The sequence below is a fragment of the Centruroides vittatus genome, unplaced genomic scaffold, assembly GCF_030686945.1.
Source record: "Centruroides vittatus isolate TY-2023 unplaced genomic scaffold, ASM3068694v2 contig_2104, whole genome shotgun sequence".
NCBI lineage: Eukaryota > Metazoa > Arthropoda > Arachnida > Scorpiones > Buthidae > Centruroides > Centruroides vittatus.
Window position 1 is genome coordinate 768,490 of NW_027121305.1, and position 25,549 is coordinate 794,038.

The window sequence follows — 25,549 nt, forward strand, 5'->3', positions numbered from 1 at the left end:
TAAAATTAAAATCAATTTTTCAGGAAAATCTGAAAGTAAAATTTCCCTATTCTGTTTATTTATTTTCTCATTTATATTTGGAAAGTTGTCTTAGATAAGTGATGCCAGATATCTGCAACCTGGCAATAGTCTATATTGCTTGTGACTTTGGTCAGCCCTGAATATTACACACAGAAATTTTTAAAATTTTGGTCAGCATTACACTACTACTTTTAGTCTCTCAGATAATTAAAAATTTGCAACAAGTAAAAGTAATTGTAGTAATTATTAACATTTTACATAAATTTGTCAAATACTAAAGGAATATAATAAAACGTTGATTGCATTCAAATGGCAACCCAAAAAGTGCACGTTAATTTTGCCAAAAATTACCTGCATTGTTTCTAAAAGATTTTGTAGAGTCAATAACCAACTCACAGTATGACGATAATCTTCACTATTCAGTATAGTTATTTCATTCTACAAATTATACAAAAAAAGTTCAGTTTGTAGAATAATAAAAAAAAAACAAAACTTTAAAAACTTACCTCTAGTTCATAAATGATGGCACCAGTTCGCCAACCATAGTTAAGAGTCAAATCTGCTAGATCACTATAAATTTGATCTCCAAAATAAAGAACTGAATTATCATACCAGCCAGTCAAGTCCTGGATTTGTTTCAGTGTTCCCTAAATTTTATATATATAAATTATAGAAATATCATAAACTTACTTTCCTTTAAATTATTTTGTATTAGAGCAACTGAAAATTAGACATTAGAATATAGTACAACTTCAAGATAAAGTAAGCTGATTTTGTGTATGGGCTGTCCATAAATGACGTCCACACTGGAAGGGAGGGAGGGGGTTATGATAAATCGGACAAAGTGTCAGGGAAGGGGGAGGGGGTTGAGCTTCAGTGGACATGTTTATTTCATTAAATTTTATACAATTTTATACATTTTATTATATTTACTTCAAAATTTCCTGTACGTTTTGTTTCCACTTAACTATCATTCTTTATCATAAAGGTAATAAAGGTTTTGCTCCCTGCATCAAGGAGTGTATCCAGTATGAATAATAATAATAATTGTAATGATAAATTATTATTAAGGTTTTAAGGGGGATTGAGTTTTGTTGGACATCAAAAGAGGGGAAGAGGTTTTGAAAACTTGGACAACAGAAGGAGGGGGAGTAAAAGTTTCAAGAAAAATTTGGACATAATTTATGGACAACCACTATAGTAAGATACTGTTAACATTAATTGAAATAATATATAGTTTTTACTGTGTTTCAATTACTGTATATTTCCACAGATAAAATGATAGTTGAATCATAAAAAAAGGCCCCCTCCCCCCAAAATCTAGGGTCGTCTTATAGGACAGATATATAAATTTCAATTAATTTTTTGTAAATTAAAACCATTATAAAAAAACAGACAAACCATGATTATTTACTAGTAGAGTAGGGTATGTCCACAAAATAGAATAGCCCATATGGCGTTTTTGAAAATAGTCAAAAAGTTATTACCTGAATGTCCGAATCAGTGCAAATGTTTGCAACAATTGCAAGGCAGTGCTGCCAGATGCAAGAAAATAAAATTTGTTCATTTGAAAAATTACAAATATGACATAATTCCGTACACACTATAATCATCCAAATGACGATCACTAATCTAAACTAAATTCATAGGCTGTTGATAGTTTGGGGGTCGTCTTATCGGACAGATATATGCTAAAACTATAAAACTTTGACGAAAATTTATACCTCGTCTTATCTGCAGAAATATACGGTAATTATCTAAAAAAGCTTTAAACTAATTGTAAATGTCTTAGGGTTTAGATAAGTGTAACATGATTAAGTTTACAATAAGAAACTGCAGCAGTCTTTAGTTTTCTGATTTGAAGTAAATTTCAGATAAATTTTCAAAAAAATTTTTGATGTAAAGTCAGAGATGAATAAGCTTAAGACTGCTATAAGCAATACAAGTCTAAAATGACAGGTCACAGCCACAACAAAAAGATGCATTCTTCAGATTAGAATTCTACGAGCCGAGACAAATTTAAAATGGGAAAAATTTTTTAGAAGCATTACCATTAGACCTGTCAAATGTACAAGAAGTCATGTCAAATTTTGGTTGACAATATGTAGTAATAGGAAGAGTATTTCCACAAGTACATCATCTTTAGAGATTCCATTAACTAGGAGGTAAAACAGAAGATTAAGATCTCAGTCAACATTAGTAATAATGTTAGTGTTTGCTTTTCTATTGTAAAAATGGTTCACTTAGATTAGTTTTAGCATTCAAAACCAGCTAAATTTTGAATTTATTATTACAAGAAAATAACTAGATATACTATTATGAAAAACCTTGACTGGAAGATGATTATAGGGTAAACAATAAAAAATAAACTTAGTTTAAGACTAAATCTGCTTAAACTACAATTTAATCTATTAAATATTATGCATATTTTAAAATATTTCCTTTAGGTGCCTAATTTTTACCTCAATGTAAATCTTTCCTTTGTCTAACTTTGTAATCTTCTCCCAAAGTTGGCTTTTTGTTGTCTCATCATATATTCTTATTGGTCTTTCAAAGAAGAATTTGTACAGTAAATGACATATTAAGATTTTTAGAAGCTAGGAAAGCAACAAGATTACCTTCTTTGATCGGTGAAAAATTTTGGTTTACGAGCTTGAACAAGAACCAATTCAAACATCTCTCTCCAGTTTGGTCCAATCATATATTTCATACCACAGTCACTAAAAACATAACAGTGTCATGTTTTAATAGTCACCATTTACAATGTAAGTTTATTTGTTAAAGTTCCAAATTTATGATCTTTTTCTATGCCCAAATTTAAGTACTAAATATCTAAATGCAAGAGCATCAAAACTAATTTTTTGTAAATTGGCCAAACTAATCTACAAACTTTTTAAACTGAATTCTTATTAACTAGATATCTAATTTTTGTTTATACAACAACCAATTAAAAAGTAAAAATAAATTACTGTTATGAACTCAATTTCTCAGATCCAGATCTTATTTTGAAGGTTTAGTCTGGATCTTAATGTTATTCAGGTGTACTGATTAAATGAGACAGTCAGTTAAAACTGACAGGCCAGCCATGATCCATTTATCTATGATTTATACTTTATAATAGTGTGTGTAATGAAGATTATGAGTACAGTAAGATTGGTAAAATCACCAATTAGACTTTTGCCAGATCTCCATTCACATGAAACTTTAATTAAAAAAAAAAATTAAATTCAACCATTTTCTTCAGATCGTCTCTTCACTTTAACATTGAAAACATTTTAACAACTTTCTTATTCTAGATAAATAAAAAGAAAAAAAATGCTAATTTTAGATCTCACTATTTTCATTTGCATTTTAGTATTATTCATTGGAATATTTCTTAAATTAATTACTCAAATGGTCTTGTTGAAAGTGAATTAGTATCAGCTTGAAACATTCAGAATAGCCTATGTCCTTAGTTTGGCAAAGAAGCAGTACACTAAAAATGCTAAGAAAAACACTAGGAGAATCATTAGACAAGAATGCAAGATTTAAGTTTACACAGAGATCAGATATTTTAAAAAGAATGATTTTTGAGACTATTTACATGTAAACTAAAAATTATAAAACCTCAACTTCCCCCCTCTTGAATTTTAATAAAAACACAAAATTTTTGCAACAGAAATAAAACATTTGGTGATAATCTTAGAATAAAGATTATTATATTAACTTAACATGAAAATGACTAAAAAATTTTAGTTTCAAGCATAAATGTTTTACCTGTTTAGTTTGTCATGTTTCCAAAAATATCTTAAGCAAATTACTTTTTAAAAAGGTTTAGTTCTAGTGTTCTTAAAGCACTATCAAAAAAGCTATCAACATTACTTAAAGAAGCCTGGCAAAAACACATTCTAAAAAAATGAAGATATTCTTGACATGTCATTGCTCCACAGCACGACTCATTGTCCGAGTAGCTTTATGGTCTGAATTATGTATATCAGATCTGTTTTTTCCCCAAATTAGCATTGCTTGAAAGTTTATTCCACCTGGGTAAACTTTAGCTAAAGATTACTACCGATATAGAATTTAGGTAAAGGTCAAAATAAAGTAAAGAAACTACACACCAACAAATGCCCAAATATTATCGAGGTAGAAACGGCTATAATATTAACTTATAAGACAATTTGACACTAAGACAAGATAGAGTAAGGTGCTATTATTATTATTATTATTATTGTGACCAACTTTTTTACAATGAAAAGACACACATAAATTGAAGGAAAAAATATTGTAAATAAAAAACATTTTATTCATTGCAACAATAATACAGTATAATAATCTCTACTGTGTGCGTTTGTGCCGTGTTGTGTTTTGGTAATGAGTAAACAAAGCTATTTACATGCAGCTCACTCTCTCAAGGTCTCCTGTGCAGAGCCCATGCGTTTTATAATCGTGTCTTGCTGCACTGTACCAAGCCTTGATGAACTGTCATGTCAAATACAAACACATCACATCGAACGGATCGGCTCAGTATCAATCAAATATGGAAGATTTACAGATTAGTCTTCAAATATCAAAAAGGAGGACACTTTTCGAGGGAGGACAGAACTTACAAAATGAGGATGGTTGATCACCTTAATATTATAGCCAATTCTGGCCCGATAATATTCGGCATTGGTTGGTGTGTAGTTTTATAATATATCAAGTTTAGTGATGATGTTTGTGTATAAAGTAAAAACATTTTATATTTTGATTATGCTAACTATACAAGTGAATAACTATTTGGAAAGTTAGGGATGAAATTATAGTACCTTGCATTCTAAAAAGTGATTTATATAACCATTTTTGCAATCAAAAAGCTTTACTGGAAAGTCAAGAAACACATGACTAATGTTTAATAGAGACATCTGTAAAAAAAGTTTTTTAAATATTCTGGAATAAACATGTCACTCTAAGTTACTCATCTGAATAAATAAAAATCAAATTATTCAACTTAAATCTTTCATTTAAAAATTTCCTATTAAGAACTATAGAAAGTCTTTCCCTACATAAAATTAAATCAATACAAAAGTACAAGAGTAGAAAAAGCAAGTAGTATTCTTATGCCTTATGGCAAAGATTAACTCAAACATTTATCCTCTCTTCCATCTTAATTTAAAATGTTTGCAAGAGTATTAAACAAACAAAAATTTAGAGATTTATTCATTAAAACTAGGGTCTAAATCTTAAGAAAACGAACTACTTACACAAATTCGTATGGACTATTTGTTATTAAAAACATTTTCTTTCCTGCTTTTCTTAGTCTATTGAGTAGCCTGATTAATTCTGGTTGTTTCTCAAGGTATTTATCTAAGGAATTGAAAAATTTTAAAGATAAATTTAATATAATTTTTTAATATTGTTTTATCATAAAAAATCTTAAATGGTTTTTTGTTTTTTTTAAATTATTAAATGTAAATCTAAAATGTAAAATACAAAAGAAAATTCCTAAAGAGACATGTTATTAGTAAACTGAATAACTGATCAAATTTTGCAAAACATCTGGTCTACAATTGTATCATTGTAGACCAGATGCAAGCAAGAGTAAAATTTTTTTTTAAGTTGTTTTCTAACTGAACTTGAAAGCAAAATCATGTTAAATGCAGATTTTTAAACTGCAATCACAAATACAAACAGCTTTCTCAATGTCTAAGATCACACTCTTTAGAAAACAAAAATAATCCAGTATGCTACAGACATTCATTTGCCAACATGATTTTCCTAATTATTCACTATTCAGTTCTTGTACGTTCAATACATGCTTTAATTTATATTCTTAAAACGTTCCTTCTAAAATCGGTATCTTGAAAAATACATTTCTAGTAATTATCCCATAAGTACAGTACATAACTTCTTTGATATCTTAACCAGAGAACTTTGATGGTTAAGATACATGCAATAATTATGATCCTGTGATATATACAAATAAAAATACTGGTGTACTATCTATTATATATGTATATATTTCTATACTTTCTTCCTTCTTTGTTCTCGGTTCCTTTGTCTTTCAATTTCTAGAAACTTCTTAGTATGGGTGGTGAGTCACCTACTTCGAACACAAAAGATAGGAGGTAACCCTGAAGGCAAAAGTAAGAACGGATAAGCCACTTTTAGCTGGGACGTCGAAGGAAGAAGACGCAGTGTAGTGTTCTCCAGACTGTTTTAGCCTCAGTTGGAGAGACGTTAGTTAAGCTAAGACTGAATAGTTTGATCTCGGGACTTCTGGAAAGTTATAGGAAAGTTTTTGATTGAGTATATTTACGTCATTTTTCCTCAACCATCACGAAAGAAATATTTCGGCCACCACCACCACCACCACAAGAGTATTTTGGGTACCCTCCTTGTCTTATGCTATCGATATACTCTTCCTATTCTCTATTCCTTTCCTTCTTCCCTTTTTTTGTTAGCATAAGTAGTTTTTAGTTCTTTAGATATAAGATTTCTTTGTACCATGGTAGATTAATATTGGCCGTTTTTTTTTCTTATATTTTATTGTCGTGGGAATTGCGTCAACCATTCTGCCTGGGTCTAGAGTTAATTGTTCGTACCAGAACACAAACGGACCACAAGGAGTATCGGAATCCATAAGAATCCTGCTTATTGTAAAGACCACGGGCAAAATAAACAACGTTTTTATTGTACTACTTGTCATCTCTTTGTTAGATCACAAATCATCACGTGCGTGCTATAACAATCCTAATAAACTACAAACTCATTGCTATAGAATAAACTTTGATAATAAAATAATTCTACACATTTAAAATAATAGCCCTAGGTCAACTGAATGGTGTTTATAAACAAAACATTGCCAATACAAAATAATATAAAATAAACAGGTGTGTTATAATTGAATAGTGGTTAAATTTTAATAATTTCCATGCAATGTGTCTAGATTGTCTTAAAGTGACTGCCATGCATATGAAATGTTTCCTTCCTCGCTAATTGATACATCACCCATTTAATCGAGCCTTATATATTTTAAATGTTGTAATGATGATAAAATTCTAATTCTGGAATGCATGCAAGTTTTATATACCTGAAGCAGATCTATCATTACATGAAAAACATTTATCAAAGTTGAATTAAAGCTTGCTGTTTTTAAAAATTAAGGTTAATACAGTAGTTTTGTGTGTTAAGAAACAAGTCATCCAGCATTTGAGTAATTTTAATTGCAGGGATCTATGGTGAGGCAGGTTATACAAAAGATTTTATACAAAAGATTTCTTTCCATTCCAAATGACTTTCTGCAGGGAATATAACTAGTGGAAATTATACAATATTGGTTAAAGAAAATAAATTATTATAATTTTGTGCTGATAAGTCACAATCTATATAAATAAAAATGTAATGTTTGTTCGTTCCTAACTGCTAATCTCCGAAACTTCTTCATCAATTGCTTTGAAATTTTCACACAACGTTGCATTTGAATACGGGTGTGTTTTTATATAATATACATGTCTAAATTCCCCCCAGGGGGAAAGGGCCAAAATTAGGGCTTACCGTGAAGAACTGCTTCTATTATACTATTTTAGATGCAGTTTGTGTTTTTGATTGTGTTTTAATAGGGTACATCAAGAGAATGTACACTAAGAAGGGATTTTTTGGAGAAGTGTTATACATTTATAATACATACATTTTGAGCCATGGCAACATGTGGCCGGGACTGCTAGTTTTCAAATAAAAAGGAACTTTTATTTGAAAAACAAATTCAGATACACATAAGTATTGAAATCTGTTAAAAATGGAACAACTTTAAATTTTAATTAGCTTTTAAACAGACTAGCTTTTAAGATTTTTCAAAAAATAGTCAAAGTTTATTAAATAATTATTAGTCATAACTTAATTATCTTATTTTTAAAAAAAAAAAAAAAAAAATTACTATGAAAGTTTACAGAAATTGCTCACCAATGCAGGTTTCATCAAGCATTTTGTGCATCACAGGATGAATACTTCTTACTGCATTCTAATTAATAGTTTTACATTAAATAAAAATATTAGGTAATTTAAAATTGTAGCTAATTTGTTTTAACTACCTGAACATCATAGAAGAGAATTTCAGGATGATATGCAATATTTTTCTTTTCAAAATATTCTGTTATGTTAGAAAGAAGGCATATTTCAGGTACTGAAAACAAATCATTCAATTGCTTCATTCTTGCTTCCTACAAAAAGTAAAAAATTATTTTACCAAAACTGAACTATAGAATTAAAAATCTAGCAAATACTAAACTAATATTCTTACACACAGTTCACTTTAAATAATCAGTAAATTTCAGTTAAGTTAATTATAACAATAAATTTTGCCAGAATTTTCTTATTAGTTAGCATGTAATAAATTTTAAAAATTGTAAAAAAAGGGTGTTAATATTAAAAATGAAGTTAATACACAGTTACTTAAGATTAAATCCATATTTAGTGTAATAGATTAAATTGCAGCAAGTTTTCCCAGTATTTATTGTAATAAAAAATAAAAAAAATGACTTTTTATAAACAAATCCCTAGTAGTTTTTGAAGATGTAAAATACAAGCAGGCCAAGTGATAAACTTTAGAGTGCCAAATAAAGTTTTGGCTGCCTGGAAGGCATGCCTATTACGAAAATCATTATGCAGCAGTAAAAAGCAATAGGCATAGATTTTATCTTTTATTTATATATTTGGTTATCTGGTTAAATTTTTGTGTTATTATTTGTATTGTAACTAGCTGTTTTTTTGTTTTTTACTTTTATTTATTTGTCTACTTACTTAGTTTGTAAGATGACTGTAATTATTGATACTGGACATGTACATTAGGTGTAAAAGAAAAAGGAAAAATACATGACCAGTTTTAACTAATAAAAATTAATTTTATTTTTACTATTCTTTAAAAATTAGTCAAATTACTTTCCAAACTAATTTTATAAAAATATTTTATGAAATAAGAGATCTGTTTACAAAAACTAAAATTTCAAATAAACTATTTAAAAAATACCCAAGAACCTTAATTTCTGAACAAAAACTTCTGGAAATAAAATCAAATACTAAGATTGCCTAATAAGTATTGAAAGCACACAGAGAAGAATTCACCACTAAAAATTAAAAAAAGGAAAAAAAAAAATTGATATAGAAGACAAAAATATAATCTTTAACATTTAAAAATGTAACATAATAGGGATCAACAATCTCCATATTAAAAAACAAAAACATAATAAACTGGATCATATTTAACATAGTACATTATATTTAAACATCATGTGCTTAGGCTAGCTGCATAGAACCTGATGAATATGTTGTATAATTGGGCAAAATGTTATGACTAAATGTCATGCAATATGCCATGCCTGTATGTAATATTCAGTGATAATTACCAAAAAAGATTTCCTATAACTTCACATAAAAATTGTCTCCTATAAAAGTTACAAAAATAAAAAAAAAAGCAAAAACATACCACCAAACTGTTGGCTAAACTTTAGTTAAATATCTTGCAGTTTAAGCTTGAGAAATTTATCTATACACCTAAATTGGAAGAACGACCCCCAGAACAGGATTTGACCAATTTTTTTTTTCCAAAAATTTTCTAAATTAAAATTTCTAATTATTAAAATTGACTATTTAATTTAAAACCCAACAACTAGTTTTATATTCTAATTGCACAAAACTCAGTTTAAAGTTTAACTTACAAAACTATTAAATAATAATAGAAATTTACAATCTCTTATTTGTTTATTTCATCTTGTATATTCCTAATGTAGATTAAAGTTTCAGATGATATTTTTTCAAATGACTACTTGTACCTGTAATATTTTTCAAATGAATTTTGTGACTTAATTCTTATAAACAGTACTCTTCTCTAAAGTATTTAATTGATTTTATATTAACTTCTGCTCAATTCTCTCTATCAATTTTCACATCTTAAAAATCCCTTAATAAGAAAAAAAAATGCAAAATGAACAATACAAAACATTTTATTTTCTCATTTCATTCATAAAATGAATCATTTGTAAAAAAAAAAAAAAAAAAATCTAAGATCTAACATTTCAAAAGCAAAAGAAAAAAAATCTTGCATAAAAATGCACATGAAAAGGTTAGCTTGGGTTGAAACAATTTTTTCCTTTAAAAATATTAAAATTCACTAAATATTGAGAGAAGTCTGAAACAAGTCTATTATAGGGAACGTTCTTTATTTCTATATCAAATAAATACACAAACTTAAAATGTCACTAATTTAGTATAAGGATGCAAGTTCAATTCTCATAGCCCACACTTTTAAAATAAAAAGATTGCTTGCTCAAAATGGAGAAAAGTGATTTGTTCTACAGTAACTTAGATTTAAAAGATCTATCAATAAAATTGAGATCAATAAATGGTATAAAAATTAGAGAATTTGCACAAGTTTTATTTTTTTTACTAACTTTAGTATAAAAACTCACCTCACCACTTTGACTTCTTATTAAAGCTTGAGGAATATAGATTCCTTTATAGATTTTAGTTATTTCTTCTTTTGATAGTGGAGTAAGGCCTCTGAAATAAAAAGCTGGGTGTACTATAGATTAAGGTAACCAGATTTTAACATTGGTAAAGTGGGACAAAATTCACAGGGAGGGGTTGTCTTCTTTTTAAAAAAAAATTGTTGCTGTAAAACAATTTATCATTAAAAAAAACGCATAAATTGTATTGTATTTTTTAAATGTCAACATATTTATTATATTTGTAAATTTTACATATATACTATTTAATTAACTTAACATTTTTAAATTGTTAAAAATGTAAAGTAATATAACAATTTATATGTAAGATGTGGAATCAATACGCTACCACCAAGAACCTGGAGGGTTATCACTCAAGTAAGTACAATTTGTGTCCGTAACAGCCATTTTGTTATAAGATGGACATTTGATAATTTTTTCCTTCTGTTATAGGAAATGCTGAAAAATGTGCCAGATGCTGAAGCTCAGGAAGCAACAGAAAGAAGTAGTGACGGAGTTGGTGTTGTTTCTGTAAAAAGTAGCTTCAAGTCAATTCTTATGATATGTTAATAATTTTTACTGTTCTGTTTGTCTTGCAGGTGGAAGGAAAGATTTTTGATGCAAATGTGGCTAGCTTTAAAGAAGCTGTCATGTGGACTGGATTTGTTGATAAAACCTTGCTTATCAAAGAGTTGCTGTCAAAAACGAAGCGACATGTGATCATTTTTGCACCTAAACATTTTGGCAAATCTCTGAACATGGATATGGTAAAATGCTTCTTTGAAATCGAACGAGGTCGAGACATCTCTTGCGCACCAGAGGATTTGAAGGAACTAGAAGGATCCGACAATTATCAAGTATTCTTCAGATACAAACATTTTACACATTGTCAAATCCCGAACCACACAGACCTCGTCAAAGAATATTTTGGACAACACCCCACTGTACATCTAGACTTTAAGAACCTCAATTGTGCTTCCACTAAAACTGTAAAATGTGGTCTAAAAGTCCTCATACATTAGGCTTATGTTAAATTTTCATACCTGAAGAATTCTAATCAATTTGCTGGCTCTCCATCAAAAAGGTTAAGATTGAACAACAAAATTTTCAAGCATGGTATGGTGATGATACTTACCAACAGAGGGATGTGGGGTTGCAAAAATTAATAGAGTATTTACATAATCACCATGGCAGAAAAGTGTACCTGTTGGTTGATGAATTTGATGCTCCTGCTGTGAATGCCTTGTTGGCTGGTGAAAGTGGAGAGCAAGTAAAGGAGATCAGCAATGAACTAATGTCCCTGCTTGGTGCAGTTGTGAAAGGAAACGTGGCCGATGAACACCTCTTAGGATCACTGATTACTGGTGTGTGTTATTTAGAAAGCATTGGTATTTCCGAGCACCTTAACAACACACATTTTATAAATGGCTACTTGATTATGATGATCGGTTTGTTGAATATTATGGTCTTGGGAATAAAGAGCTTACTAAGCTTCTTGAAAAAGTGTGTTCCCTAAGCAGAAAGAAAAACAAGCTTCTGTTCGACGAGAGATATTGGATCTCTAGAATGGATACTATTATAGAGCTGCCGCTTGGTGCTGTTTATGATCTGTTTTGCATTACATTAGATGTCGTTTGAAATCAGATGCTTCGGATCTTCGGGAAGATCAATTTTTGGGCACATTCTAGCATAATCAGTCAGCTGGAAAAAGTTCTTAGAAACAATGATGTTTTAGAAAAAATGATTGAGGTAACGGGAGGGGGCACCATCTCTTCCAAACCCTTAGAGAAAGTGGATGCTAACAGCCTTGCTAACTTCCTTAGCAGTAAACTGATTGATGAGATTCTTTTCTCATTTATCATGGATCAAGGATACCTCTCTCTCGTCCCAGAGGATGATGGCCAAAGAAAGAGTGTCCAATGTCAAGGCAAAGAAATTTTTGTGAAAGTTCCCAATCTGGAAGTTGTCATTGTGTTTCAGGAAATGTTCACCATAGGCAAGAGACGAGAAAATTAACATCCAGGCATTAAACTATGTACAAATATCGCTATAATTACTAGCGCTTTCGACGAAACTATTTTCATCTTCGTCAGGTAGATAATAACTGTTAAAATCCTTTTTCAAACCAAAAATTTTTTGAAATGAACAAACCACTTTAGAACTTTGGAACAAGATCAACAATGGAACTGAGTGAGAAGAAATTTAAACATGCGCGCGTGGTGACGTAGCGCATGCACTATAAACTACTGAGATGTGGAGCTAGAGGTGTTGCCTTAATCTGTTATATAAGTTGACCCACATAACAGGCAAATCAAGCATGGGTGTATTGCACGGATTTAGTGCAGCGGTAAGAAAGGCCTCTCAAATAAACACGATGCTTCTGTTATTACAATGCCTGAACATCACCACCTGGTCCCACAGCGGGGTGTATAGGTACTGTAACACCATTCTTGCTAGTTCGGTATCACCTTTCCCTGCCCTGATGGAAAGTTGGTGTTTGGAAATATGACAAGCCAACATTCTAGTTGTCGCACCAACGTAGTGGGTGTGAATACCGGATGCAGTATTTTCCAATGGGATAGAGTAAACTCCAGACCTCTAGTACGGAGGTAGCATCCCTGTCATTGCACAGTAGTCTCCTAAGATTTGGCCATGGGGAGACTGGTAGAAACAGCGTGTGTTACCTAAAAACACGGCAAATACAAATGGTGACTCGGCCACAGAATGGTAATGTGGGAAGGACTACCGTGCATTCCTTTGGAACATGTAACACCGTGGCAGGAAAGAGCGATCTTTTGACCTTGTTTAAGACATACCTGTACTTGGCATTAGCGTACCCTGCCGCGTTTACTGCTGAGCAAATGGCATTAAGTTCAATGTCGACAGCTGTTTGATTGGAAGATAACAAAAAAGCCCTTCTAATTAATGGGGCGATAGCTGCATTAACATAATGCTGAGGCTGGAATGCTGTAGCAGGGATTAAAGGTGGTAAGCAGCTGAATTTATGGAACACTGAGTACGATAAAGCTCCCTGGGATTTGGAGATGTTTAGATCTAAAAACGCAATAGCCCCTTCATTTTCTTTTTTCCAGGTAAAGCTGATGGTAGAATAAATCTTCGCGAGTGAACTTTTGAAGGTGAGGAAATCCTTCTCCGTGTCCTGCCAAACTACAAGGATATCGTCTACATATCTGAGGTATAACAATGAGTATGCTATCATGAGGGGGAAATTGAAGACCCTTTGCTCAACATGCCTCATGAGTAACTCCGCCAATACAGCAGAAAGCGGTGAGCACATGGGGACCTCTTGTTTCTGTAGGTATATCCTCCCATTAAACCAAAAATAATTGTTTTCAGTAATAAAAAGCAAGGCACCAAGTATATCCCCTCACCACGCGATACTGGTGCTTCGGATGCTCTTGATTTGCCTGTTATGTGGGTCAACTTATATAACAGATTAAGGCAACACCTCTAGCTCCACATCTCAGTAGTTTATAGTGCATGCGCTACATCACCACGCGCGCATGTCATACACGCATCTAAGACCTGCTGCGCTGTAAAGCACTCCTTGACGAGAAGACTATTTGCAAGCATGACAGCCTCGAACTGAGGAACCGAGGGGTAGAGTGCAACAACATCCAACTTGTAAAAACTATACTCATTACAGGATAAGTTACCCAAGACCGAAGAAATTGATGTTTTTGCTTCAATGGAGGAAGATTTAACCCAGGGGGAAGGAGGCAGGAGCCCACTTAGTAGCTTGGCAAGCACCTTTTCAAGGTGGTAGGTTGGGTGAGTCCTTTTATTAACCAGAGGATGGCCAACCCTCCTTATGAGTTTTAACCTCAAAAAAAGAGTCTAGGACACGCTACGTTTGATGGAGGATTCACGCGCCCAGGAAGAGCAGAAATACTAGGAAGAGATTATTTTCTTAGTCTTCCTTAGGACAGTAGGAGTTGGGTCAGACTGTAAGACTACTGTGTGAGTGGTTGAGGAAGTCCGCGGCCCTGGCTAGAAAGTCGTCGTCTTTACATAGGACAAATTTCTTTTCCTTGTCCGAGATCAGAAGTCATAAATTGGACGTCTCAAAGTACCGCCTTACAAGGTGGCTGTTCACAAAGTTACTGTTGTCACTCGTGGAACGCTTTTGAGAAGTGAGCGTTGAAACGATGGAAAGCTCCATACTTGGGAATTTGGTGGCAGCTTGACTGTTCTTGAGCGCCGCTAGGATCGCCGGGACCGCATCCGAAGCACTGGTATCACGTGGTGAGGGGGATATACTTGGGTCCCCTTTGTATAATCTTGAGAATCCGGGCAGGAACGTGCTCCTCCGTGTAATTGTAGAACGGGAATGGTTATGGGGCCAGCACAGTAAACATTGTTCCAAGAGATCAAGAATCAGCTATGTCAAACTCCAGGATTATCAATGTATGATCCAAAGAAAGACTGTATATTTCCTGTGACGCATCATCTTATGGTCTTGGTGCTGTGTTGTATCAGAGTAAAAGTGGTCAATGTCTCCAAGTTGCTATGTCAGATACCGAGAAACAGTATGCACAAATTGAGAAGGAGGCTTTGGCAATTGTTTGGGCTTGTGAGAGATTCCACGACTACATAATGGGCAAAGTCGTGAATATTGAAACAGACCACAAACCGCTGATACCAATTTTCATGTTGAAGGCTTTGGACAGTCTTACTCCAAGACTGCAACAAATGAAGCTACAAATGATGAAATACGATTATATCATCATATACAAACTGGGAAAGCAGCTTATAATTGCAGATGCATTATCCCGTAGCCCCATACCTGAACAGGGAAATGAAGAATTGACCGAGGAGACTGAGGCTTACGTTCAAAGTATTATCGACACCTTTCCTGCATCTGATAAATGGTTAGCGGAAATCGTGTATCTACAAAAGAGATCCAATTTGCAATGTGTTGATGAGATACTGCAAGGCAGGTTGGCCAAAGAAAAACAAAATACCCAAGAAAATGCGAAGCTATTGGAAACAAAAATTCAATTACTCTCCAAAATAATATTTTATTTAAAGATGCCAGGATTATCATTCTAGAAAAGCTCTAAGGAGAAATATTGAATAGGTTACATGAAGGCCATCTTGGAATAACCAAGTGTCGAGCCCAAGCTCAAGAGACTGTTTGGTGGCCAGGCTTATCGGCAAACATTGAGAAATTGATTTCGAACTGCTAATATGTATCCAATACCAAAAGTATCATAAAGAGCCTCTTACCCCAAGCGAATTTCCTGAGAGACCTTGGCAAATTGTAGGGTAGATCTTCTAAAACTAAAAAGCCATTGGTATCTCATAATGGCTGACTACTTTTCAAGATATTTTGAAGTTGCCAGGCTGGAAAAATTGTCGTCATAGTCAGTAATTAACAACATGAAATCAATTTTCACAAGACATGGAATTCGAGGTTGTACGAAGTGACAATGGCACCCAATTTTCCCAGGTTAGACTCAGAATATCTTAAATTTGCAGACAAGTATAAATTTTCAAGTATAACTTTTAGTCCAAGATACCCCAAAGCAATGGATTCATTGAATCAATGGTCAAAAACTTCAAAAGTTAACTTGAAATCTGAGTTGCAGAATCACTATTTGATGCTGCTGGCAATGAGATCTACACCTTTAGAGAATGGCTATAGTCCAGCAGAACTGTTAATGAGATGAAGATTGCTTGATGGCAGGGGTGTTCTCAATCAACAATTAATACCTCATTTGATTGATTTCCCTTCAGTAAGAAAGAAGGAAAAGGGGAAGACAGATAAACAGAAAACCTATTTTGATTGATGCCATGAGGTAAAAACTCTTCCACGTTTGAAGATAGGACAGCCAATCTGGGTGTCAGATATGCTAACATATGGAAAGGTGAAGGAAGCTCACCATACTCCATGATCTTACATTATTGAAACTCCCAGGTGGCACATTCTGCAGGAACAGAATACATTTACAGCCATCGTCTATTTCCCAGTCAGTCTCCCAGGAAGAGGAACCGCAAATCGTTGATGACGAGAATTCAACTGGATCGTCCACCCAGAATACTCCCAAAGAAGAAACTCCCAAGACTGAGAATGGGACAGGATCCGGGAATAAGGAACTTCATGAAGCAACACCAGAAATCATAGAAAACTCCTCACTGGGTGAAGAGAACCTTCCCAAAACCCGTAGTGGCAAACGAGTACGAATCCCAAGACTATCTGCATTACCAGCAGTAAAAGAAAAGGGGGAGATGTAATATATGTTGATGATTTGAATAAACATCAAATGTAATTTAATATATTGTTGATGATTCAGATAAATGAAATCATGTAGGTGCCAAGGTGGCAAAATGAAAAGGAGGGGAGAAAAAAACAAACGGAGCAAGAGTCACTCGAGAGAACCAGCCGGATGTTGAAGTGTTTTAGTTGTGTTAATAGAGTTATTCATATTATATTATCTGGTCAGCAGAATCATTTATAATAGAGATTCAAAAAAACAAAAGTAAATTCTATAGTCTGGAGGTCAAATACTAAAAAGAAAGTTTCAATTGCCTATCATTTGTAATTCTTTGATAGCCAAAAAACTATGGGTATTTGGTCCAAAACTATCTTGGATACCCATATCTGCAGACATCCATTTAAAGAATTAGTTGTGCGAAACAGGGCTGTGGAATCAGTAGACCAAGCCAGCCCACACTCCAAGTTTTAGAAGAGCCGATTTTGACTCCAATTCCTGTCTCTAAATAATTTAAAGTGTACTTTGATTAGAATATATTGGAAAATATAATATTAACCCAGCACTGCATTTCATCACTACCAAGTGAAGATAGGATAGGTCTGAATGGCATAACTGGCAATGCATCCGCACAGTAAGCAGAAGTTATAGTTTTGAGTTCCACTTCAGCCTAATTCTTCACTTCCAGAAAATTACAAGATAAGTGATTAAATAATTAAATCTAGAGATAGTAGCTTAATTTTCTAATTAGCTTAATCATATCCTGGTAATGCAGCAGATTGTCTGGCTTTAAATCAAAAATAGGGTTTGTTCAGTTGTTTATGTATTTAAAGTTAAAATAAAAATCTGATGTCATTAAAAACACTAGATTTTATTGAAGTAGTTTAAAATCATCATTGAGTTCAATTTATGTAAAGTGAAATGACATGTTTTGAACACAAATTTACTTAGTGAGAACATTAAAATTGGTTAGTTTGATTTGAGGTGTATGGTATTAGAGGCTTTGGAAGGCCAAAAAGTACCAGGTTTAGTATTTGAATATCCTCTTGTTTAAAACAGTATATAAAATAGATTTTAGGGATTCTTAGAGTTCCGAATATAGGTTTATCGCTTGATATGCCATAAAGAAGTTGGTTAGAACTTTGTTTTCATTTGAGAATATTTGTTGTTGAAGATAATTTCTGGCTGTTTTGTATTAGACAGGTTAGTAGTATGTGTTGGACCATAAATGGAATATGACAAGTTGGGCACATTGGTTGAATACGCTTTATCAGATAGTTGTGTGTACAGGTCATGTGAGCAAGTATAATTATCTCTCTATTTTGGTTTTTCCATTGGTTAGTTGTCCGTTTTGTTAAGTCTGGTTTTATAGGGTGTAATTATTTAGTTGCTTATCCCACTTCTCTTGCCATTTGTCATATACATATGGCTGTATAGAATATTTATAATAATATAGTTGAAATGTTCTTGCCTGGTTATAGTTTGCTTGTTTTACAAGTTTGTTAAGCACTTTGTGAGATTCTGAAGAGACTTAAAATAATTTAAGTTAAATTGTGTATAAAAGTTAATATAAAATAATAATTTGATATTTTATAAAAAGTTAAAATTCAAAAAGAACAAGGAACAAATGTTCCCTGTGTTGAAAGTCAGTCATGGGAGATAAAGGTCTCCTCAGAAACTAAGTGGCTGACTAACTCAAGAGAGTCATCATGATACCCAGTCCGTTGGTCTAAAATCTTAATCTCCATTGGAGGAGAAAAGGAGTATAAATAAGAGATACGCACCAAAATCCGTGCACATCACTATTCTATTTAACTTAGTGCCATACTTCATGAGGTTGTACTACCACCTACAGAACAACATTGGTATAATACAATGCATATCTACACATGTCACAAAGACTTCGCAAACCCAAAAGCAGAAGCACAAAACATTAACAAAGAAAAAAAGTGAGATTCTGGACTGTCTAAATCGTAATGAATCTTTTAGTAGCTTGGCAAGTGAATACAGTGTAGGATGTTCCACAATTTATGATATTAAAAAGAACCGCAAGAACATTCAAAAGTTCGTGTCAACCACTGACTGTGGGCCAGGCAAGAGGCAGACACTCAAAGCTGAAAATCCACAGGTTGAAGAGGCTTTGTATATGTGGTTTCTTCAGGAAAGAAACAGGCCTACACCTATTTCTGGGCCCATATTGGCCATGAAAGCAAAGTTTTTTTTACAAGGAGATGACAACTTTGAAGCTAGCAAGGGATGGTTGAAACACTTCAAAAGTCGTCATGGAATACATTTGATGACTAACAGGTGAAAAACTCTAATGATGCATCCGGCATAGAGCCGTTTAAATTGAGATTTTTACAAAAAGTGAAAGATTTAGATCTTTGCCCTTCACAGGTATACAATGCAGATGGGTCAGGGCTTTTTTGGCATGTAATACCTAACAAAACATTTGTTTCACATAATGAAAAATCTGCACCTGGACGTAAGGTGAGCAAAGAACATTTAACCATATTACCTTGTGCTAATGCTTCGAGCACACAGGGGCTAAAGATGGTCATTGGAAAATCAAAGAATCCATGAGCATTCAAAAATTATGGACAAAAAAAGTGCGTGGATGACAAAAGACCTTTTCAAAAAGTGGTTTGATGAATGCTTCATGCCTGAAGTTAGGAAATGATTGAAAGATCATAATCTACCTCAAAAGGCATTACTGCTTCTTGATAATGCTGTCCAAAGAAGACCTAACAACAGTCCCTTGATGTGGATTCCTGTCTGTAATGAGGGGACCTCCCAGAGATGGTTTAGTAACTCTACTTTACCATCCCTGCGATCTGAATGCCCACCCACATGTCTGCCGTGTGTGGTGGCCCATATGCTAGAAAGGGGGATCCTGGTAGTTGAGGGGCAACATAATGTCCCTAACACACTGCTTGGCCCCTGCTTCAGATAAACAGGAGGCTCAAATCAGGCTCCATTTGAGTCATTCTTGATGTCAGCTTGGAGTCAACTGATCGATGCAGATTGGACAGACACGCCCCTGCTTGACAGTTTTGTCATATCAAACAAGATGTGCTTTTCTCGACTGCACTGAGGGTATAGCTCCTGGGAAACCCTGGTGTGACAATCCATGGGGAGTCACCCATATGACAGCATCCCCTCTTTGGGCCCCCATGATGGGTGGGGTCACTAGGAGCTGAAATATTTTTCAATATGGATTCCAAAAACAAAATCCAGACAGGCCAAAAAACAATGACCAAGTTATTTCCAGTCAGCCAGCCTATCTGATAATACGTGCTACGTACCACTGCCAAATGCGCTCCTTTTTCTGATTCAAAAGCTATTTGAATCCACCATTGGGCACCTCAAAAAAAAAAAAAAAAATATATACAGAAGTTGAGGTCTGGTGATTTAATTATAGAAATGGCATCACCTCAACAATCAACAAGGCTTCTGGCAACAAAGAGTCTTTGAGATATGGGAGTTTTGGTCAAACCACATGAAAGTTTAAACTCGTCCCGTAGTGTGATATCTGAGGCAGATTTGATGTCTAAAGACAAATCAGATATCCAGATGGGCCTTTCAGATCGAGGCGTCACTGCTGTCCGACGCTTCTCCATTCGTCGAAATGCAGATTACCAGATTTCCAAATTTTCTGAACTAATGTGGAATGGATGGAAGAAGAAAGTGTGTTCCATGAAATGGTTGACAGTCTCCTCATCAGACAAGTTTCTATTCCAATAATAAATCAAGATGATGACTTTGTCATCGCAACTACTCTACAAGTGTCAGCTAAAGATGCAATTAATGCATTTGAGCTGAGTATGCAACGAGCTAAAGAGAATGGTGCATTGCATAATGAACTTTTACTTCTGAGAAGACTGAGACAAGGCCTTACTCTTGCGTTTAGCCAATGTAAAACAAAAGAAAATTGATGAATATTTGCATGCACCATAAATTTATTTGTTTATCCATTTTCAAATTAAGATCTTACATAGTATGTACCTTGGAAATACTTACATATGTTATATGTAATTGATTGATAACTAAACATATTGACATATTGACATTATTTTTTATGCTAGTGATATAGCATTAATGACATTAATTTTCTAATAAACCCTATGCTATCTATTGTGTTGTTTAATTCACTAAGTCTCATATTGTATATTATGTAGTACATATAGATTTGATTCTACCAAATCTATAAGTATGTAATTTGTTGGATTACAAGGTACTCCTTTTCAAAAAAGTTCTGGACTACAAGAGGTCAGTGACATTACTCTATAGTCAGACAAATTTGATCATCCGACACCACCTTGCAAAACATTTGTCAGATTACTGCGGGTCTACTGTAAGTTGAAATAAAAGGCTTCCTATCACTTACCTACCTTCCTCCCCACATAGAATTATAGCCCTCCTTCTTAGAAATTTTGAAGTCATTAATCGCAAGTTAAACTGCAGAATAATAGTTTAACTGGTGTCAGGAATCCTGACTGGAGAAAGTGATTTCACAATTGTCTTGTCTCTGCATATTTATAAACTTGTATCTTAGCCATCCTAGGAGAGAGATTGGGTTCTCCAAATCCGTGCCGAGTAAGTGGTCAGAAAGGATTAACCCTGGTTCCCAGCTACTCACAACTTCATTTCCTTGGATTGCTGTGTGGTCAGGCAGTCAGAAAAAGGCTAGCATTTCCTGTGCCTTGGAGAGCCAAACAGATTGAAAACAGCTCTTCAGTAAAGGCTTTCCACGAGCAGCCTGCAGCATAAGCAGCATCAATGCATATGAAAAGTTGCTGCTACTATTGTTTTGAAGCCAATTATTATAAAATATGTATTAGGTATTGAATGGCTGCATTGAGACTGATGTTCCAAGAAAAATTATTTCATAATTATGGTATACATAATTTGGGGAGGCGTTGTCTATTTTGGATAGCTATGTCAATTAAAATCATTTCTGCTGCTGGGTAGAGTCAGAGTAATAACACAAGTTGTGTTATTTGATGTACAGTTAGGTGGCAGATTTGTTGCTTGTAGGTTTGCATGTAAATATTGGGTTGTTCGGAAAGTTCGTAGCGATTTTTAAGAGAGATAAAAGAAATTGTTTTAAAAAACTAAAAATATACTTTTATTCCATTATGTTTGCGCCATTGTTTTTAATGACGTGTTGCCATCTATGGGGCAGCTTCATGATACCCTCTTCGTAGAACTTTCAGTTTTTTCCGCGAAAAACTGATCCATGTGGTTTTTGCAAGCTTCCAAAGTATGAAAGTTTTTATCATGAAGGGAATTTTGTAGAGAATGGAACAAATGGTAGTCTGACGGGGCAAGGTCGGGTGAGTAAGGGGGGTGGGGTAAAACATTCCAGCCTGGTTCCAATAATTTTTGCTGTGTTCGTAAAGACGTGTGAGGTCTGGCATTATCTTGGTGAAACACAAGATCCTTTTTTTTTCTATTGGCCAGTACCAGACGTTTTTCTTTAATTGCCATGTTCAGCTTATCCAATTGGAAACAATACTTATCAGAATCAATTGTTTGATTCTGTGGAAGCAGCTCGTAGTACAGGATTCGTTTTCAATCCTACCAGACAGTGAGCATGACCTTCTTTAGATGAAGACCGGCCTTTGGAGTTTTTAACGATGATTCATTTTTCTTATCCCATGATCGTTTTTGGCTGATGTTATAAATGATCCACTTTTCATCAACTGTCACTAAACGCTTCAGAAAAGAGTCATTTTCATTTCGTCTTTCAAGAGAATCACAAATGGAGATGCGATCCAATAAGTTTTTTTCCGTTAAGTCATGAGGTATCCAAATGTCATAACGATTCACGTATCCGAGCTTCTTTAGATGTTGAAATATAAGTACTGTTTGATGACTTCACTATGTCTGCAATCTCTCGAGTTGTGTAATGAGGGTTTTCATCCAATAATGCTTTGATCGGGTCTCTTCAATAACAGGAGGTCTTCCTGAGCAAGGAGCATCTTTAAGGCTGAAATTGCCCATTTTAAATTTTGCAAACCACTTTTGAACAGTTGATTCTGATACAGCACTCTTACCATAAACATCACATATCTTTTTTGCTGTTTGTACAGCATTTTTGCCTTTATGAAAAAAGAAAAGAAACAAGTGTCGATAATGCACGTTGTTCGCATCCATTTTTGCAATGAACCAAATTAAACACTATTTGAATAATCTTAACGGTTTTTTTGTAACGGACGCGTCTCAAGGTCATTTATCGTAATATTCATTGGTTTGCACAATTCTAATAATTTTTGCGTCAATCGGTGTCTCAACTGTCGGCTATCAAAAAATCGCTACGAACTTTCCAAACAACCCAATAGTACAGAGATGGGGGTTCATATGAGGGCTTTAGATGAAGGAAGGCTTCTGGTATAAGTGAGATTATTAGCTGATAAGAAAGGGATATCTTATAAGTTTGGAATTTCAGATAACTAAGGAAAGGTGCAGTCGTCATAGACAAAAAGGTGATTCTATTAATTCTGCATATAGACTTGGTATTGGTGTGAAGAATAAGATTTCATACATTTTATGTATATAAAATATGTATGAAATCTTATTCTCCACACCAACACTATATGCAGAATCAATCCAATTTCTATACACTGAACTTCAAATTAAACTTTAATACAAAACAACTATCAATTTAAAATTAAATATCTGAATTTTATCTTCAAAATATATTTTATTCACAATTAATCCAAAGTAACTTCGTTAACAAAGTTACAATTAAAGTCCACAAAAATATTCATGTAAATCCACACATTTCAAATCTCCCACAAAATAAAAATAATAAAAATTTTTTTTCTTCAAAAAAGTTCTGTTATTTATTAAAAAGGGATGTAAAAATTTCACAGCTTAAATATTTCAGTACTAACTTGAAACTAGTAAAACTCAATTTAAAGAATCAAATATTATTTGAAGAATAACAAATCTTTAATTTTCAAAAATTAAAAAGATTATTACCTGTACACAGTACCCAACTGTATTTGGTGAAAGGAATCAATTTTCATTAGAAGACCCTAAAATTTTAATAAATAAATATTTGCACTTAAGGATTTCTCCCTTTAAAAATAAACTTACATTTTGAATATCATAATGCAATCCTCTAATTGCAAAACCTGGTGTATATTTTAGTTTCTCTATTTCTTTTGGATACTGTAAAAAGAAAATCAATACAAAGTGATTACAAAACAGTATCTTAAAATCTTAAAACTTTAACTTAATATTAAAAAGAAAGTTTTTCAGAATCTAAATATACATCTTAAAAAAAGGGGCCTTCAAAAATTTTTCCCTAAATTCAGGATAATGTTCTAAATTTTTCAAAATTCAGCCAAAATTATTCAGAAAAACTTTTCATATTTGTTTGATTGGAATTAGAGAAAAAAATTTAGTTAAAATTGGAAAATTTTTTTACCATTTGCACTGAAATCTTTTGTAAAGCAAACTAATCATTCTTAAACTGAGAAATTAAACTCTTCAAATGTTTTTTGCGCTGATAATTTGCATAGTTACAATGATTCAAATAATCTCAAAACGTTGAAAAAAGTCATTAACTTTTAAATTTAACATTTAACAAAATTATCAAAATAAATTAGTTTAAATTTAGCTCATTAAAAGTGTGATCAGAATACTCAAGTAGTGATCAGTTTTCTATTGGGTTGTTCAGAAAGTAATTTTGTTTTTTATTACTAGAGGAATTAGATGTGTTTTTACCAGCCAGTTTCATTTTAAACCACATTTTCATTATATACTTTAACAGCTGACATTTTAAGGCTTATCTGTATAAAATTTTGTTTGATTCTGTACAATTGTTTTTTTTTTCTTTTTTCAGTGTCCCATCAAATATGAAAAATCAAAAGCATCATTTAAATCAAATCCATCCAGCAAACAAAGTGATAATTACAGATACGTCTTACTAACCTTTTATAGCTTTGCAGTCACTTTTTAAAAAACATAACACAAATGTAACCAGAAAAACTTAAAGCACCTAAGGAAGACCCTAGAAGTGCATCAAAAACATTTGTGTTATGTTTTTTAAAAAGTGACTGCAAAGCTATAGAAGGTTATGACGTATCTGTAAACATCATTTTTGGCATATTTTGCTTTTTTATTGCCAAAAAAAATTGAAATGCTGTTCAAGCAAAAAAAAATTGTGGTACATGTTTGGAGATGGAGATGATGTGTTGAGAGAAAGACAGTGCCAAAACTGGTTTACAAAATTTCGTTCTGGCAATTTCAATATTGAAGATGCACCATGTTCTGGATGGTCAGTTGAAGCCAATGAAAACAAAATTAAAAAAAAAGGTACTGATTGAAGCAAACTGCTGAACAACAACACGAGGAAATCACTAAGATTAAATTTGTCGAATTGAACCATTTATGATTACTTGAAACGAAACCAATTCGTTTCAAAGCTCGATATAGGGATTCCACATGTTCTTAAAGAGAGATGCTCTCTTTGGTGGGATTTTAAGGAAAATTTTTTTTGAGCTTTTACCAGACATTTTAACAATTGATTCGAAAGTGTACTGCCATTGAGTAAACAAATTGAGTAATATCATCAAACAGAAAAGGACAGAATTGATCGACAAAAAAAGATGTAGTGTTTTACCATGATAATGCCAAATTTCACACAAGTTTGGTAACTTGTCAGAAACTGTTACAGCTTAGATGGGATGGGTTATCACTCCAACCATATTTGCCAGATCAGGCACACTCAGATTATTACTTGTTCCGGTCTATACAAAGTTTTTTAACTGTAAGACATTTACTTGAAATGACAAAAATGTCAAAAATCACTTTGATCAGTTT

General features: G+C 33.1%; 1 protein-coding gene across 1 annotated transcript in view; it reads right to left on the reverse strand.

Annotated features, from left to right (window-relative positions):
- Nt5c (5' nucleotidase C) overlaps positions 1–25,549 on the reverse strand; it is a 52,688-nt gene that overhangs the window by 11,220 nt on the left and 15,919 nt on the right. The window contains exons 3-12 of the mRNA XM_067265127.1: positions 23,819–23,893; positions 23,702–23,757; positions 10,443–10,533; positions 8,070–8,198; positions 7,942–7,999; positions 5,244–5,346; positions 2,640–2,741; positions 2,484–2,568; positions 528–668; positions 373–459 (exon numbers count right to left, since the gene is read on the reverse strand). Of these exons, the coding sequence (XP_067121228.1) occupies positions 373–459; positions 528–668; positions 2,484–2,568; positions 2,640–2,741; positions 5,244–5,346; positions 7,942–7,999; positions 8,070–8,198; positions 10,443–10,533; positions 23,702–23,757; positions 23,819–23,893 (927 nt within the window). The remainder of the gene's footprint in view (positions 1–372; positions 460–527; positions 669–2,483; positions 2,569–2,639; positions 2,742–5,243; positions 5,347–7,941; positions 8,000–8,069; positions 8,199–10,442; positions 10,534–23,701; positions 23,758–23,818; positions 23,894–25,549) is intronic.